We start from the raw sequence: 18,924 nt of genomic DNA on the forward strand, positions 1-18,924 counted from the left end.
GTGCAGGGCAGGTGGGTGGACTCGGCCTCCCGACACCTTCCTAAGGCCCCAGGCCAGCAGGGCCACTCCACATCCTCCCCAGCGGCTGTCCAGGGACTCGGGAAGGTAGGAACAAGAGGAGGGGCAAAGCCAGGACAAGCCTTTTTTTTCCCCCTAAAATTTTGTCCCTTTACCAACCTCTCCCTATTTCCCCCAGCCCCTGGTACTACTCTATCACTCTGTTCCTGAGTTTGACTTTTTCTTTTTTTAGATTCCACATATAAGTGATACCATGCGGTATTTGTCTTTCTCCATCTGGCTTATTTCACTTAGCACAATGCCCTCCAGGGTCACGCATGTTGTCGCAAATGACAGGATTTCCTTCTTTGTTAGGGCTGAATGGCATTCCATTGTGTATAGACGCCACATTTCTCTGTCGACCCACACACGTTGGTTCCATACCTCGACTGTTGGGAATAATGTTAGAACGATGATGGGAATACAGACATGTCTTCAAGATCATGATTTTGTTTGGATAAATACCCAGAAGAGAAACTGCTGGATCATATGGTAACTCTGGTTTTAATTTCTTGAGGAATCTCCATACTGTTTTTCTCAGTGCACCCCCCACTGCACCAACTGACATTTCCATCAGCAGGGCACTTTTCCCCCATCCTAACCAACATTTGGTATCTCCTGGCTTTTTTATGATCCCCACTCTGACAGGTGTGAGGTGATAGCACAGTGTGGTTTTGATGTGCATTTCCCTGATGACGAGTGAGGATGAGCATCTTTGTAGGTACCTGTTGGCCATCTGTAGGTCTTCTTTGGAAGACAGGCAGATGGGAGACTCTCCAGGCCACAAACACCGCATGAGCATAGGCCAGGGGCCTCAGTTGGAAAGGGCACATCCGAGAGCTGACCAGGCTGCAGGCACCCCTGGGGCCGGAATGGAGGTGGGCTGGAGGGAGATGGGAAATTTGGACAAAGGGTCTTTTAAGCAGGAATATGACATGAAAGCTCTCTGGTGGTTTGTGGAAGATTGGAGTCAAAGATAAGGACATACAGCCCCCAAGCCCACATGTGGGTGCCTGCATCTGGGAGAGCCCAGGGCCCCAGGGCCTGCCTGGAGGGAGCCCAGCAAATCCATGGCCCTGACGAGGTCCTGCAGTCTAGACTGGCCCCTGGACCAGGCCCCCACCCAGAACCACGAGGTGTGTGAGCAGCAAGGACATGGCCTGCCCTGGCACATAGGCCAAGAGTATAGTGTTCACCCTAGACCCCTGCAAATGTCATTTCAGGGGACGTTTTATTATTTGTATTAGAAATGAAAGGACCAGACTTCTGGGAAAGAAAGGACACATGGAAAACAGTAGTGCTCCTATGGACTGCTCCTGGCAGGGACACGTGGCTCTGGGGGGCAGATTGGCCCCATAATTACTGTTCTCCCAGCTGCTGTGTTACCAGGAGCACTCTGTGACCCCAATTACAGCAGAATTAGCATAAAGCACTACCAGGACAACTGGGGACATCTACAGGTACCACATCTTGATCCTATATCTGAACCACTGGTCTAAAAACAAACCATCAGAATAAACTCAAAGGCCTGAGTCCCGTGGGCCCTGGCTCTGGCCCCTAAGCTACAGCCCACTCCCACTGCCTGGTCCCATCCTTGCTCCCCCAGGGGACAAGCCAGCCCGGGCCCGGCACCTCCGTCACCTATGGCACTGCAGGTACCAGCTGCTGGAGATCAAGAAAGTACCTTGCCAGGTCAGCACGGGGCCAGGACACTGTGGAGACCCCAGCCACCGAGTCCCGCACAGCAGCGCCTGCTCCTACGACGTGGTTGCCACTGCACGTGAACAGAAACAGGGGCCACCGGAGCCAGAGGCCAGCCGGTCACCCCAGCCGCCAAGGTGCCCCGGTCCTCACACGTGGGTGTGGCTGTAACTCCGGACCCGACAGGGCAGCCCGCAGGCACACCGCTGGCGGCAGGAGGGGGCTGCAGCTAGTCTGCGGCACAGCAAAGGACAGTGCCTCTGGCCATACTGAGCCTGCCACCGGCGCTGGCCCGAGCCCCTGCTCGGCCCTGACCCACGTGTCCCTGCTGTGCTGACAGGAGCAGGAAGCACGCTGCACGCAACGGGAAGCAGACTCGGGGCAGCAGAGGACATGGACAGCAGGACCCCTCAGGCCCCTGGCCTGTGTGTTGCTCCAGCAACGCCCCCAGGGCTTGGCCAGACGTCAGGTACAAGGACCACCAGCACACGGCTGAGGTGCTCCATCCCGAAAAAGCACGGCAGCTCCCCTGAGGTCTCCATCTGGGAGTTCCCCTGGAAGTGCCCAGAGCCCTGGCACAGAGCAGGGAAGGGCCTGCTGGGCAGGAGGCAGTCTGGGCCCCAGCGCTGGCTGGCACAGACCCACCTTCTGAGGCCTCCTGGGCCCCCTCATCCATCTCAGGCCCCAGTGGTCCAGGGTGGAAGTCCGAGTCAGGGCTGGGCAGGGCCTCGGAACCCGGTCGAGAGGGATGCGAGCTCCATCCACAAGGGCCACCAGCAGGGCAGTGGGCTGTGCCCTCACATGGAGCTTCAGGAGAGAGGATGCTCTTCAAGCAAACCAAGGACCACCGCCACCACCTGGTGACAGCTCAGACCGCAGGGGCCAGCAAACCACAAATACTACTCCTTAAAACCGTGAGTCCAGTGAGGAGGCCAATACGGAGTGCAAGCCCCCCACCCACCCAGGAAGAAGCACTGCTCGCAACCGCAGCCCTGCTCCTCACAGACCGCCCTGAAGACAGTGAAACACCTCGGGGGGACCATCCGCATCACCGAACAACAGCTGCTCCCAGTCGGCCTTGGAGGAAGTACACTAAAGCCAACAAGGTCACAACGAGACAACACATTTATTTTCACTCACATGAATTATAAATGCCAGGAACTCTCAACAGAACTCAGCTGAGCCCAGCACTTCTTCAGCCAAAAAGGTAGGAGGCCTTCCCAGCAGGAACAATAGAATGTACTTGAAAACAAGGATTTTAATTACAAAGCGTTTCAAAACCCTGGCGGACAGAGAAGAGGCACAGGTCTCCACCCTGTCAGCCAGGAGCAAACGTACATCCCAAGACCAAAGCCCAAAGCAGAAACAAGCCCCCTCTGCCCATCCCCATACAGAGCTCAGCCCGGATGCCCTGCTCCCAGGAGGCAGCAGGGACAGCCTGTGTGGTGACAGAGTGACCCATAAGACACACGCCCATGTGCTCTTGGTGCCTTTGAGCTCTCGGGGCTTAAGCACGTCTGTCTCTCTGAAACCAGGAAACTTGATGACAACAAGGTGCATGCCGACCGCACACCAGGCGCCTGCTACAAACTCTGTCCCAGCCAAAACCATCCTGTCCTGCAGGGCAGGAGCTGTGACCCAGGTGCTGAGGCGCAGGGGGCAGCCGTGATGCCCGAGACCACGTGGCCCGCAGATGCCACACCGAAGGAGCACCCAGGCCTCCTTGCCTGCACCCCCTCCCAAGAGCGGTGCCTACAGGACACATGCCTGCTGCCAACTCACCTGGCCAGCTGCCCACTGGCAGGTGCGGGGTGCCCCAGCATGGCCTTCACCCTGACCACACCATGTATGGCAGATGCTACCTGGGGGTCTGGGGAGAGAAGATGAAGCCCAGGCCCTGAAGGGGCAGCACTCATAACGTATTTTATTCTGGGTGCGGGAAACCCAGTGCAGCACAAAACGCCCCTCTTATGGAAGGGAGGGAGCACAAAGGTGCCAGCTCCGTTCTCCTGCTGAAGCCACGGTCCTCAGCTGCACAGCCCGTATCAGGGACCCTCAGGAAAGCTCGGGCAGCCTCAGGCCGGGCGCACTTTCTGCCCTGGGCCACTACCCAGCTCACCCAGCACGGGAAGGAATGGCACACCATCCACAGCAAGAAGTAAACACACTTTGTCCGGCACTGCCGAGAGGACACCAGGCCTCCTGGGAGGACTCCTCTCTGCAGCCCATCATCAGCTGGAGGCCAGGGCTGGGGGGTGAGAACACCATCGGCGGCCTACATTCCTTCGCAGCCCTTCTTTGTTCATTCACCCCACAGCCAAGAGGACACGGGGCAGAGGGACTGGGAAGAGGGCTGGGGGGGAGGGGAAGGGAGGGAGTGTGACTCGCCCACTGTGTGAACCGTTCACATGATGATCCTCCTGGGGACTGCTCAGAGCCAGGACTCCTACTGTCCACTGAGCTTCCAAGAGGACCCCAAACTCATCCAGCACCTCAGACGATGAGTACTCCTTGAGGAGCACTTTGAGAAACCCTGTTCCAGGTTCTCCACGTTGCCTTCTCGATACTCTCTGCAGCCTCAGCGACCACATGCAGCCCCAACGGGCACTGGGCAAACACGGGGCTCCTGAACAGTTCATGACACCAATGTGAACTGAATTTCTTCCCAAGAGAACAAACCAAATGGTACACACACTTCCAATAACGCATGCATGTGTGCTTGTGTGTGCGAGTGGGGGGGCGGTGATGATAAAGACTGTACAAGCAAATATGGAATGCTGAGATCACCCCCACACACAAGCCAGGAGGAAAAGGGCAGGGCACAGGGCCAAGCTCTGGTCTGTGCCTACAGTCCTCCCCAGGCTATGCCCCGGAGCTGCCAAGCCAAAGGCTTGGGGCTCACTCTCTCGGCCCAAACACGCTCACACCCTGCGGCATCGCTGTTCCCCAGCCAGTGCTCTGGTCTCCCAGCACACACTGGACCGCTTCGGGTTCTCTGGCCAGGTCCCAGTATGGCTGAACGCACACTCTGCTCAACTCGTGAACGGATGCCCTCGGGAAACATAGCAAGAAGCAGGGTCGTGGGGGTAGTCCCACTTGGGCCAGTTTGAGCATCTCCCCCACTCTGTCTCTGCTCTTGTTCCTTTAAGAACAAACTCTAAAACCTTAATACTTGGGATTAATACCCCTAAAGTGTACAGACCTCAGGCCAGTCATAAGAAAGCTAGACCACTCTGCACACAAAGAGCAGACAGATGATTCACCAAGAACACAGGGGCTCCAGGTATGAGAACATCAGCCTCAGCCCCTTCAAGGAAACGAGCACTAACCAAACACCCCTCCTTACTTACCAAAGCGGCAACGATTTTTTTCATAAAAGAGTAACACAGGCAGCTGGTCACAAAGCAGAGATGAGTGCATGCCAGTGCTTTCAGGAACGTGAGTGGGCAGAGCCTCTCCAGGAAGACGCTCACAGGCCCTCTTTCGGAGCCCGCCAGTCCCCTTCCAGAATTCTACCCGAGGAAATGCCAACGTTGGGCAGCGACTCGTGCACGGATGCTCGGAACCGCCATCCGCTGGGAGAAGACACCCTAAACACCCCGCCACGGAGGACTACGGGAGTTACGGCACACCCACAAGGGCCACCCTAATCTCCTGCCACAGACACTGACTGCTGGGGGGAGTCCGCACCCCGTGTGACACCAGTTTTCAGCGTCGAGTCACGGTCTCGAGGTGGTGGGATCACTCACTTTTTGATTTCTGCATTCCCTGTGTTTTCATGTTTCTACAACGGACTTGTGAAACCAAGTTCCATGGGAGCAGGGACTCTGTCTGCTCCCTCACGCCATGCCAGCAGGGGCCACAAAGGAACACCTGGAGGCAGACGAACCATGAGAGACGATGGACTCTGAAAAACAAACTGAGGGTTCTAGAGGGGAGGGGTGTGGGAGGATGGGTTAGCCTGGTGGCGGGTATTGAGGAGGGCACGTTCTGCATGGAGCACTGGGTGTTATGCACAAACAATGAATCATGGAACACTTCATCTAAAACTAATGATGTAATGTATGGGGATTAACATAACAATAAAAAAATAATTAAAAAAAAAAGGAACACCTGGAGGCGCTCAAAAGGCAATGCAGAAGTACCTGAGTGTCAGCATATCTATATTCAGAGTGTTTAATTAAGATCTTGGGATTCCTTAGACTCCCCGCACATCCAAGTGGACCTCCACCTTCTTATGCACTTTGGTGGCCCAGGCGCCCCAGTGCCCCCTGCACCTGCCCCCGCTATTCTCTCTCCTCCCTGGGCCTCAAAGAGCACTCTCCATAGAGGTCACGGTGTTGGCTCAAAAGGGTGCAGCCACCAGAGACAACAAATGCACACATGTCCACTCTGGTGGCTCCGGGCACAGCCCCCAAGACCGCCCCTACAGCACGTGGGAAGCCTTTTACCCATCCCACGTTTCCCTGTATATCCCAACCCAACCAGCTGGGGAAATGCACCCACGCTGCTGTGACAGGCCCCCCTCTGGCCTGGTTCTGCAGGTCTCTGCCTGCCAAGCCACACACATGGCACTGACGATCACCAGCACCTGCAGACTGCAGTCAAGGCCTGGGGCAGCCCTACACCGGGCCGCAGCTGCTCAGGGCACCCCCCGTGACTCATGGCCTACAGTCGTGCGGTCTTGGCCTGGCCCAGGCTGGCTCCCCCGCGCAAGGCTGACACCTGGAGCTGGATCGTTCCCACTGTGGGGTCATCTTGGCAGTACGGGATGCTAAGCAGCATCCCTGGCCTCCACCCACCAGGAGCCAGAAGCCCCCATCCAACCCCTGCAACGTCCCCAACCAAAACCTCCTCAGCAGGTGAGATCACTCCAGGTTGAGACCCACCGGCAGCCTCCTCTGTGCAGTGCTGCTGAGGGCAACGGAGCGTCCCTCACTTCACGCAGGGACTAGGTCCTGAGCGTGCCAACGCACCAGGCTCTGGGGAACCAAACGCGGGTGCGAGTCAGTCCCCGCTCTTCAGAGGTACAGCCTGGTGGGCACAGAAACCAAGCTGGTGCTGCTAGCTCGCGTCTGCAGTGTCGACGCAGGGCCACCGCACACGGCTGGTCTGAGAAGACAAACTACAACCCCAAGGAGACCGACACCACATGCCCGTCCTTCTGAGCAGCCAGAAGGGACTGAGGATGCCCCAGGAGCTCCCAGTGCAGAGCCTCCCACCCTCTCCTCCCAATCAACTAATGACCCATGCTCACCCGCCCCCACTGGCCACCCCGGTGCCAGGCACCTCCACGTGGGCAACCTCAATCCCATATAACCATGGCCGCCACGCAGTAAAGAAAACTGGCTCACTCCCACTTCTGTGGAAGTGAAACAGGCCAAGGAGGATAAGGACCGAGAAGGCCACACAGGACCAGCCCTGCGGCCCACACCTTCACTTCCAGCCCCCAGCAGCGGCCAGGAAGTCACTACCAAGATAAAGTTGCAGTGACAGGAGCACACAGCTGTCTCCCGTTGGCCTGCAGTGCCCTCTACGCTGCTGGACCTGCTGCTGGGACCCACGGCCGGACCTGGGGGCCCACTCGGTAAATATCACCTCCCAGGCGCCCCCTCCCACTGCCCCTGCTGGCCCCGTTCTTTGAATTGGAGACAGTCCTCGTGACCCTATCAAAGGGGTCTGCTTCGGGGAGCCAGGGTTAAGCAGAGACAGGCGGCTGAAGGGATAAACTGCCCTGAAGGAGAGGCCCGCCCCAGGGGCTGGTGGCTGGGGCTTCTAAACCACTGCGTGAGTGTCAGAGGGGAAGGCTTGTGCTGTGACGCCTGCTGCCGGATGGGTTATTTTTAGTTTGTATTGAAATCCCAGATAGTTAGCCCACAGTGTAAGGCTAGTTTTTGGGGTACGATCCAGCCACTGCACACTCCCATACATCGCCAGGTGCTCATCACACGTGCACTCCCTAATCCCCATCCCCGGCTCCCTCCCCACCTCCGGCAGTACCTTCCCTGTGGACTTCAGTCTTCCCTTCCTTTCACTCAGAGTCCTGGCTGCAGGCAGGGAGGCCTGGCTGCAGGGTTAGGGTCCGGGGCATCCACTGCTGCTCCACGGGCTGGGAGCGACCCCTCCCCAAAGGCATCCCTGGGCCAAAGCGGCCTACAGGCGGGAGCACAACAGGCCAATGCTCTGCCAGGCAGGTGCTACTCACATTCCAGAGTCCAGCTCTGCCTCCAGAGGGACACCGGCCGCGTGCCCTCAAGGACACGTGGCCACGGGCAGCCATCTGCACCACAGGAAGCGACTCCCAGTCAGCCCCCCTCCTCCGTCCCCGCACCTCAGGCTGACAGTAAGGGGGAGACAGCCCTAGCAGGTAGGGAGCAGCCTTGAAATGAAAACAGCCACAGCCTGGAAGCGTATTTGTTTTGGAAGCACCTACTTAATGAGCAGCTGGGGCTGGGTGCAAATGCCCACCTTCTCTTCTCCCTCCTGGAGGGGCGATCCTCTATGCTCCTCTCTGTGGCCCCACAGTTCCCAAGGAACCCACAGGATGGGCCAGAGGGGCCACAGTTGTGTGCAGAACCCAGAGCCTACCCGGGAGGCTGGACTGAGCCGACGGGCCCTGGGCGTGGGATCTGGGGGCCTACAAGATTGGAACCTGCCGTTGGCTCAATGTCCTGTGCTGACGGACCACGTGCGTTTGACGAGGGAGCACAGTGTCCGCCCCATGGAGTGTCACGGGCATGGCCTTGGTTCTCACCAAATCACCTGCTTGACAGCAACTAAAGCACCAAGTTGAGTCCAGGTCCCCACGGCCTCCTCAAAGGCCTGCCCAGGGAGGGGCAGACAGGGAGAAAAGGTGGCAGCCCTCCCTGGAACAAGCGTGGTGAAAGCCACAAACTGCCCGGGACACGTGGCTCCTCCTGTGCTGCTGGGCCTGCTTCTTCACTCCGCAGGTGGAGAAGCAGTCGGGAGAAACGGTCACCCAGGTGCAGAGGCAAGCCTAACCGCAGCTCGGACAGACCCCTCGTTGCTGCCTCAACAAGCTGTTGAGAGAAATAAGGCCAAGGTGAAAAGCAATGTTGTGCATCCTGAAGCAGGCTCAGGGCAACGGCTCCCCCGACCAGAGGGCCGAGATGATGGAGAACGGACACCGGGGCACTGCCCACTCAGGATCAGACATCTCCGTGGGGGCACGTGGCTCATGCTAAAGCAGAGGCCTCCTTTTCGAGGCCACTCGCGCGCAGGCGGGGGCACTGGGCATGGTCTCTGCTCCTGAACTTCACTGCCAGCATAGGCGTGACCACCCCCCAGCAGGCCCGGATGTGGGGGGGGGGGACGAAAGGGATGGGAGGACAGAGCGGGGAGGACGAAAGGCAGTGGGGTCTCGGCGCTGGGACGGCACAGGAGGAGGTGGGGGGTGGGGAGCAGGCACTGGCACAGGCCAGGCACCTGAGCCCACGAGGGGAAGGGTGGTAAGAGAGTGGGTCTGTGTGCGGCGGCCCCCAGCAGGGAGGCGAGGGAGAGGGCAATACGGAGCTCTGCCGTGGGAAGAATACTCCGGCCAGATGGCTGTGCGAAGGGCCAGGACGGAGCGGAAAGATGAACAAGGTGGGTGCGGGCAGGAGCAAGGACACACCTCTCAAACGCTCTGGGAAAAACTAACGGGTACTGACCAAGAGCCGGTCTCGGTGAGGCCAAGCCAGGGCCAACCGCACCTCCCAGGCCGGCACCCTCTCAGCCTGCGCAGAAGGGGGCAGACCCCAGGGATAAGCAGCCACGGCCCCACGCCCTTGGTGACAAAGGCGGCCGAGCCGTCACTACCCGGGGCCGCAGCACGCGTGCGAGTCGTCCTGCAAAGGCATCAGGACAGGCTGGGAGCGGAACCCGAGGGACGGCCTGGCAAGCCCCAAGCACAAAGGTGGAGGTGGGAGAGCAAACGGGGCTCGCCAGCGCCCTTCCGACCACACTGGGGCTGTCTCAGCAGAGGTGCTGGCATCTGGCGGGGGGACAAGCCTGGCATGACGACATTTTCCCAGCTCGGGCCCCACAGCTCTGGGAATGGGCAGGCCACCGATGGAAGGTGCTGTCCACTTGGGGATGGCGTCAGGCAGCCTCTGAGAGTGCCAAGCCCCTGGACTCCTGCCCTCTGCCCACGGGCACCCTGGAAAGCCAGACCTGCCACAAAAGCCCCGGGCTATGCTCCGGGTGCCAACCTTGCAGTCCTGAGAGCAGCTGGGCCCACGGGACAGTGTGGCCGTCAGACTGGGCTCTCCTTAGGGACCAGGACACCAGGGCTACCTGCACACAACAGCAGCTCTCCAAGAGCAAGCAGATGTGACAGTGACCAAGTGACATGCTGGGCGGCAGCCCGGCTCTAGGGGCTGCAGCACCGCGAGGCGCTCAGTGAGGACACGCTGAGAGGGAAGGCGGTGGGACGGTGAGAGGGATGTACCTTGCGCACACCAGGCCCTGCCCAGAGGGGGCCGCGGGTACCGTGCTGCTGTGGGTGCTCTGCCCGCAAGCCAAAGCCGCACCCACAGCAAGCCCCGGGCCGGGGGCGGGCAGCCCAGGGACGACTGCCACCCCAACCCCGCCCCAGGGTTCCAAGAAGGAGTTACAGGCCAGGCTGGTGCTGAGCCCCACGTCAGCTGGGGGAGGCGGGGTTCTCCACAACATCCCCCTGGGGCGCACTCATGCTACGGTGGACACCTCACAAAATCCCCCAACCACGGCTAGGAAGGGCACTCCCGGGGCCGTGCTGCAGAGGAGCAAACTGAGGCTCAGGGAGCCCTAATGAAGCTGCAGAGTCAGGATTCAGCCCTGAAGCATCTGGTCCCTGAGCCACATTGTCCTAAACACCTCTGGGCAGAAAAGTCCACCTGGGCACCTTCTCTTGACAGACCTCACCTGCCACCCGAACGAAAGGCTCAGAGCTGCTACAAACACCCGGACTCCCAGGGATGACAGACCCAGCATTCCCACCCGTGCACCCTGGTCTGCAGAGGGGGCTGCCAGCCACGGCCCCTCCCCACACGGGAGACCCCTTCTTCGAGAGGTGGCTCCGTGACTTACCCGTCTGTGGCCAACACAGCACAGCACAGGCGAACTCACCTCCAACAGCTTCCACCGCGGCTCTGCTCTGGAGTGAGGCCACGTGGAGAGCCCTGCCACGCGCCTGAAGTGTAGCCTGGGGGCCAAGGTTAGAGCGCTTCTCCTAACCACATGAAGACGGAACTCGCCTCTCCCATGCTCGCACCCATGCACAGCTTTCCAGAAGCGACGAGACTTGTAAGATTATAACAGAATAACCCAGAAGCAGATAAGGATCTGGCTCATGAGAGTTGCAAAAAAGTCAGACCATTCGTGTCATGTTTTTTATTCTACAAAATAGTTATTTTTTCATCAAAAAAAATTTTATGCTAACATACACTGGGTTTGTTATTCTTTTTAAATGAATTAAAGAATATTTTTACAAATTTCTTGACTTCAACTTTTTTTTTTTAAGATTTTATTTATTTATTTGACAGAGAGAGGCAGTGAGAGAGGGAACACAAGCAGGGGGAGTGGGAGAGGGAGAAGCAGGCTTCCCGCCGAGCAGGGAGCCCGATGTGGGGCTCGATCCCAGGACCCTGGGACCACGACCTGAGCCGAAGGCAGACACTGAACCGACTGAGCCACCCAGGCGCCCCTTGACTCTAACTTCTAATATGGTAAATGTTGATAGCTATAACCCGTACAAGCTCAATAATTTTTAAGAATGTAAGGGGGGGCTTGAGACCAAAAAGTCTGAGAACCCTGCTCCAGAGTCCATGTGCAGAAAGGCCATATGGGAAAACTGAGGCCCCTACCCATCAACCCACAGAGTTGGGAGAGGTGGTGGTCCTCGTTTGGAGACACTAAGTCCTGGGTTCATTTGAGAGCAACAGACAACACCCAAAGCCCAAGCTGAGAAACTGCTAAGACAGGCCCTAGAAGAGAGACACGTATATCTGGCACAGTGGGGCCAAGTACAGTGGAGCCCAGGACTGGATGTGGGGCGCACACCTACAACCTGGCTAAGCCTCCCATACTATTGCTGGGAGTCGAACCAGCAAGCCATTCAGGGGGGCTCTCCCTGCTGCCCTTGGAGGACACAGCCAATGAAGTGGGGGCTGACCACTCCGCTGGGTGTGGGCAATGCAGGCCGAGCCCCAACACAGTGGAACTCCAGAGGTGCCATGCTGTTGGAGAGAACATTCCGCTAGCCCAGGGCCAGCCTGGTGCAAAGGCTGGTGGAGAAAGGTTTCTTGACCCTAAGGGGAAAGACGGCATACGTCCCTGCCTTCCAACGTCAACCTGCCTTTTGGGGGAGAAGCTGCATGCCTCTGTGGGAGCTCTGTGCCCTCACCCTACACAGAAATGCTCAATTAACACCAAAAATTGCCACCAGAAATGCTCAATTAACACCAAAAATTGCCACCATTACCCAACATACTAGCAACATTCCAAACAAACAAAAAGATGCGTTCAGTCGTAGGTCGTGACCACACACCATGCTATCCTGGGATGTACCCAGGAACAGCTACAGGAAGGAAAAGAATGAATGTCCCACCCCAGCAACCGGGCATTTTCAGCTCTTTCAAGCTAGCAAAGGAAGCCGCCTTCAAAGAGAAAGGAACCTGAAGATGACAACGTGAATGTGGCCACAGCCCAAAGCCACAGTTCCATGCAGGAACAGCACCACAGCTCCCACGTGGCCGGGACACCCCACCCACCACCACCTCCTTCTCTAAGCTTCCACAGTTCGCTCCCCAGTTTCAATTGTTCCTACTTCCACGTTCCCAGGCAGGGTTCTACCGAGCAGCACTCAACACGGATGGGTGTGCCCCAGCCAGGAGAAATCCTGTACAGAAAGAAAAACAAACATGGGGAGACAAAGAGCGGGAGGCACTCCCACCAAGTCACACAGGAACAGCACGCACCTCCTCCTCTTCCGGACAGGCCGACACCGGCAGGAGGAAAGGCACACACGAGTCACCAGAGGGGACCAAGACCAGCTCCCCGTGTCCAGGTACCCGAAAAGAGTGCAGAGCGCACCTCACCGAGTACCTCACTTGCCACACAAGCACGTTCACAACAAAGTCAAGAGCATGGGGTTTGGCTGTGTCTGAGTTTCTGGGACCACCACAGGGCGATGCAGGAAGTGCCGGGACAACGGAACGCCAGCACAGGCATCCCCCCCCGCCCCGAGGCCTCCAACACCCACCTTCCTAAACCACAGGGCCACAGTGGAGGCCACGCTCCCTCCCACAAGGGACCTTAGAGCTGACGATGGCCCCGCTGTACCCAGGGAACCCCTCCCAAGCTGCGGCTAGCTGTTGACAAGGTCTGGCAGCCTGCGTCCCAGTGCCATCTGGCTTTTCCAGGACTCTGGGTGGTGGCACGCGGTGCTAAGAACAGCAGGACAAAGGCCAGAGGCAGGACACGGACAAGGGTGGACCCAGGCCCTCCCAGGCTGCAGATGTTTCGGAAGCCCTTGCAATGAAGACAGGCTGCCCTGCCCAAGGCTGGCAACGCTTCCCGCCCAACCACCTGCTCCCCGGCAAGGCGTTTCTGCAGCACCTCCGCTGAGTTCCCATCCTATCTCCCACCAGAGGCACAACTTCGAGGACACTCTGCACAAGGCTCCCGGGGACACTCCAAGCACAGGGACAAATGAGAAATGAGGTGATGCTGAGAGCTCCCGAGTGCACAGGGCTCGTCCCACGAAGGGGTCCATGTGACCGCTGCTCTCTTCAAAGGGAAGCTGAATGCAGATCAGCCCCAGGCAAGCACCTCAGCAGACCCAGGCCCCTACGGACTGCCTGGGTGGAGCCATCGGACCAGCGGCTGTCCCTGGAAGTGTCCCGCAATCACAGCTCCACGGGGTCAACGGTGGGAGGACACTTTTGCCACTGAAGCCTCCACACCTCTGCACAGGCCTGGGCCAGGACCTTCCCTCCTTCCTACCTGGAAAATTCCTGTGCGTCTTCCCACAGGAGCCAACGGAGCACCCCTGCTCTGAGCCACCCTGACAGCCTGGCCTCCCCACCTCCAGCTCCACCTCATTCACTCCTCCACGCTCCGTCTCCCATGTCCGTGGCCCTCCTGTGCCAGCCTGGGAAAGCAGGAACTGTGTCTCCCTGATCTTGGAGGCCCAGGGCCGGGCCCACGACAGACAGTGAATGCAGTCAAGACCCGGCGGTCTCCTCAGCTTAGGAAGTGGTCCAGCTCACCGTGGGAAAAGGCTGGGTCACAGCAGCATCACTCATGATGGGCAAAAAGTGGGAACAATCCAGATATCAACAGAGGAGCAAAGTACGCAGATCTCCGTACCCCGGAATATCATTTGGCAGTGAAAAGGACTGATCGTTGATATGTGCACAACACGAACAAACTTTTAAAACATTATACATGCTAAGTGAACAGGTCACAGAAGACCTCATGTTGTGACTGTATCCGTATGAAATGCTGACGACACAAGGCTCCTTTGGGCTGACGGCAACATTTGCAAGTTAAACAGTGTTGACAGCTACACAACCCTGTGATTTTACTAAAAGTCACCTAATTGTTATACTTAAAACATGCAACCTTTATGGTATGTAAATTATCCCTCGATGAGGCTGTTAAAAAAAGGCTAGAGACCCAAGCAAGTTCAGTCGGGGTGTCCTCACCTCAGGTGGGGTCTGTCATTCCAGGCAACGTCCTCCCCTGAGGCAAAGTGCAAAGAAAAAGTCATCAGCACCCCATGAAGTCCCCACACAAGTACATGCGCACAGGATTCTATCTCCTTCAACTTAGCGCAAGATTCCTGAAGGCAAAGCCAGACAGGCCAGAAAGCCCTGCGGCCACTTAGAAATACCTGCCCGCTGACCAAGAGCACCAACTTCGATCGCACTCCGCGTACAACTGCCAACCCCGGAGGTGGGTCTCCATCCAGAGCCAGAGAGCTCTCAGCTACAGAGCTCACCCACCTCATCACTGCTCCAGGAGCAGCAGGGCAGCGGCAGCCCCAGGAAGGGGGCTGTGCGTGCCTGCCCCTGCCCTGGCTGTGGGCCCAGGCTGGAGGGCGCAGGGCGGGCATGTCCCTGCAAACTCCACCCCGTCGGCCCCACCCAGGACCCGTGGGAGGGCTGATCTGCTCCCCTGACTCGGAAGTGGGAGGACGTGCATTTCCTCTTCTACATTCCCAGATGCTTGGAAGCTTCTGGACTGTGCTTTCTGATGGGTAAAAATTAAACTGCACTTCTATCATCTGCTCACAAATGCCTGTCACTGTCAGTTAAGAACAAGACAGAAGTTTTCCCCACACCACCACACCCTGTGCCGTGGGGCCCCTCACTGTCTCAGGCCATGTGGAATCTGATGCAGCTAATGCAGTGTCTCTTCTGGGGCTCACTTCCTTCCCACTGGCAGGGGCGCCATCCTGTCGTCAGCTGTCCAGAAGGGAGATAGCCAAGGACAAGAGACACGACCACACCACAGGTGGTGACCCTTTTTCAAGCTAGAAATTACTCTTTATAAAAAGAAAGAAACATTACTGTACACCTACTTCACCAGCCAGTTCCAAGTCCAGCACAGGAAACGTACAGTAAAACACATGGATGCAAGCTACGCATCACCAGTTCTTCTCCAAGTAAGTCCCAGCAAACCCCAACAGCAAGTCGTAACATGCTGGCGTTATTCTTGGCTTCCCCTGGCAGGTCTCCTGCAAGACCTCCCTTTCGTCAGATGTGGCCGCCCATGTCACTCAGCAAAGCACTTCCTGTGACAGGGAAGTGGGTCCCTTCACTGCTCTGCTGGCGACAGCTGTCAGCAGAGAAGGCAGGAGCGGTGTGTGTTACTACAGCAGAGTCCACACAGTCCCCTGAGATGAACCAACGCGGGGAAACTCTTTCTTAAGAAAAGAACAAAAACTGTTCAAAACATAAGAAGAGAACCACATCCCAAATTACCTGGTTGATAATAATGGTGTGAGTTAATCAAAATAATCAAGAAATAGTGTTTAACACACTTCCTCAATTCTTGCAGGCTGAAAACCAGTTAAAGGGTTAATGGCCAACTAAAGCCCCAGCACTGATCACACAAAGGTGCCTGGCAGGGGCGCGCTCCTTCACCTGCCACTGGCTGGCTCTCCTCAAGGAGGGTCGGACCACAGGGAGGGACGGAGTGGGGGGGGTGGCCTCTGCTGCCACCTCGATCTACAGCTGGAAAGCAGAGGCCTCAGCCTCCCCCTTTTCTACAGCAGATGCTCAGTAAACATGTGGGAGGGGCAGAGGGCACGGGGCCCTCCCAGCTCTCGCGTCCTGGATGATAACACCTTGAAAACAAGCTCTGGAGGAACATCACTACTTGACAACTGAAATCCTATCACTTTTGTTTAAAAAGGGCAGGGGGATTCACAATTAAGGAACTGTTGAAGAATTCATAATTCACAATGTCCACTGTGCAATCCACTAAAATTAGAAACAAAGATAAGCAAACTCCATCCTAATCCCTCTTTTGAGATCTCTGGTGTCCTTTGCAGCTGCCTATTTTATAGCCAGACAGCAGTAAAGGCTCCTTCCCTTTCCAGGGCCCATGGAAGCAGCAGCTCCAGGCCACGTCCCTTTCAGAGCTGTCTTCCTCCAGCACCTGGACCAGCCTCCTCAGCACGAGACCCAGGAGGGGAGGGCTCCACGGACCTCACCCAGATGACCGCCTGCTTCCCAAAGTCTTGACGAGGGCCTCAAGAACCCGTCCTTGGCAAGCCTAACTGTGGGGTTAATTTCTGGATATTCACAATGATGACAGTAAAGTGGACAAAGCACAGAACCCAGTCAGTTTAGAAGACTGTCTGCTGGTCAGCACAGAATACCTGCTTCTCATGGACAGGAACACACACACAGACAAAATAACCATCAGCTGCCTCCTCAACAGCCCCAGACTTCCGACACAAAGCACGGTGAATTCAACCCACCCAATCAACAGTCTACTTCCCTGAAACAGACTCCCCGGGAGGCCAGGTGGCCTCCAACACAGTTCCTCCCAATGAAGTCAGAAAGCATCTGTGATTCAAAAAAGGCAAACACAGCTGCGTGGCCTCAACGCTCAGCGCCTGTGGGTTACAAAGGCCTCGGGCAAACCCGATCTCCATACTCACAGCGGCCAACACTCACCAGTGCCAGGCAGTGTGCGAAGCGCTTTCCTCGACTACCTTGGTTTACCCTTCCAGAGCCCTCCACTTTCCACTTCACAGAAGACTTTAAAAGAGCAGGTCTGGGGCGCCTGGGTGGCTCAGATGGTTGAGCGTCTGCCTTCGGCTCAGGTCATGATCCCGGGGTCCTGGGATCGAGCCCCGCATCGGGCTCCCCGCTCCTTGGGAGCCTGCTTCTCCCTCTGCCTCTCTCTCTCGCTCTGTCTCTCATGAATAAAAATAAATAAATAAATAAAATAAATAAAAATAAAAGAGCAGGTCTGGAGGAGGTGCAGCGATCACCGCAAGTCACAGGGCCAACAAGCCGCAGGGCTGGGACGGCGCTCTGCCGCCCCCAGAAGCCCGCTGAGCGGCGGCCCCCGGCCACGCGGGGCACGTCCCTCCGGCCTCTTGGTCCACCCGGCCCTCGTGCGCTCGCCGCCCCCGGCTGCCCCTTCGCGGGCCTCCAGCCGAGCGGCAGGCCAGAACGGCTCTGACCCATCCCCCCGGTTATCCCGACGGCGCCCCCCCCCCGCCCTGCGCCGCACCCAGGGACCAAACGTCCACCGACCTCGCGCCTCCCTCCCAGGCCTTCGGCGTCAGACAAGCGCGCCACCAGCCCCAGGCCCCCGGGCCGACGACAACGAGAGCCCCGCCGGGGCGAGGAGCGCCTGCTCGCCCCTCAAACAGAGAAGTCCTGAGAGGGGCCCCGGAGTCGGAGCAACTTCCTGAAGACGACGCGCCGTCGCACCTCCGCAAGCCGCAGCGACAGCGCACCGCAGGGAGGGCCGCCGCGGCTGCCGGCCCGATGCGCCCCGCCCGCTCCCGCCTCCGGCCCGCCGCCCGCGGCGGACGCCTCGCCCGAGCCCGGCGGCCGTTCGGCTTCTCCTCCTCGCCTCCGAGGAGCGCTGCGCGGCCGGCGCCGAAGTTCTTTCTTCCGGAGCCAGTTCCCCGCGGCGCCCGGCGACAGCGGCTGCCGCCCGACGTCCCCGGCCGGCCCGGCCCCGCGCCGAGCGGCTCGCGTCCGCGACCCCGTCCCCGAGCAGACGCCCCCCGCCCGCCCGGCCCGACGCCCCCGAGCGGCGCCGCCCGCAGCGCGCCCTGCGACGCCCGCGCGGCCCCGGCCCGCCCGCCCGCCCGGCCGCCCGCCCCACTCACCCCATGAGCCAGTCCATGGCTGCTCGGGGCCCGCCGCCCGACACGCTCGGCCCTCAGCCCGCGGCGGCGGCGGCGGCCGGAAGTAAACACTCGCTCGCTCACGCCCACACGCGCGCCGCGGGCGCCGCAGGAAGTGACGCGCCCGCGCGCCGCCTGCCGGGAAACGTAGTCCCGGCGGCCTCCGCGGCCGCCACCGGCCCAGCCTGGAGCTTGAGCCGAGCCCTCCTCCCCTTTCTTGCTTTGCCCTCGTGCACGTGCACCCCAGCGCTCCCGTGGCGCCCCGCTCCCGGACAGCCCCCCACGCCCCGGATGTCCCCTCACTCCCCGGATGTCCCCTCACTCCCCAGATGTCCCCTCACGTCCGGATGTCCCCTCACACCCCGGCTGACCCGTCACACCCCGGGCTGACCCCTCACTCCCCGGGCTGACCCGTCACACCCCGGCTGACCGCTCACACCCCGGGTGACCCCTCACGCCCCGGGCTGACCCGTCACACCAGGGCTGACCCGTCACACCCCGGCTGACCCCTCACACCCCGGTGACCCCTCACGCCCCGGGCTGACCCCTCACGCCCCCGGCTGACCCGTCACACCCCGGCTGACCGCTCACACCCCGGGTGACCCCTCACGCCCCGGGCTGACCCGTCACACCAGGGCTGACCCGTCACACCCCGGCTGACCGCTCACACCCCGGGTGACCCCTCACGCCCCGGGCTGACCCGTCACACCAGGGCTGACCCGTCACACCCCGGCTGACCCCTCACACCCCGGTGACCCCTCACGCCCCGGGCTGACCCCTCACGCCCCCGGCTGACCCGT

At 59.0% G+C, this 18,924-nt stretch overlaps 1 protein-coding gene across 5 annotated transcripts in view; it reads right to left on the reverse strand.

Annotated features, from left to right (window-relative positions):
• Positions 1–18,214, reverse strand: part of MOB2 (MOB kinase activator 2) — a 77,514-nt gene extending 59,300 nt beyond the window's left edge. Inside the window, exons 1-2 of one of the 5 annotated variants that reach the window (XM_064575990.1) lie at positions 18,107–18,196; positions 10,867–11,040 (exon numbers count right to left, since the gene is read on the reverse strand). Coding sequence is in view for 2 of the 5 variants with exons in the window: in XM_045892987.3 (XP_045748943.2) it covers positions 14,448–14,857 (410 nt within the window). In the remaining 3 variants the exon portion in view is untranslated. Of the gene's footprint in view, positions 1–10,866; positions 11,041–14,447; positions 14,869–16,931; positions 17,170–18,106 lie in introns of those variants that run through there. The other 4 variants (XM_064575988.1, XM_045892991.3, XM_054511769.2 and 1 more) reach the window with 4 other exon arrangements.
• Between the last annotated feature and the right edge of the window lie 710 nt (positions 18,215–18,924).

The sequence above is a fragment of the Mirounga angustirostris genome, unplaced genomic scaffold (assembly GCF_029215605.1).
Source record: "Mirounga angustirostris isolate CCGP_5_RB_7025 unplaced genomic scaffold, mMirAng1.0.hap1 SCAF_13, whole genome shotgun sequence".
NCBI lineage: Eukaryota > Metazoa > Chordata > Mammalia > Carnivora > Phocidae > Mirounga > Mirounga angustirostris.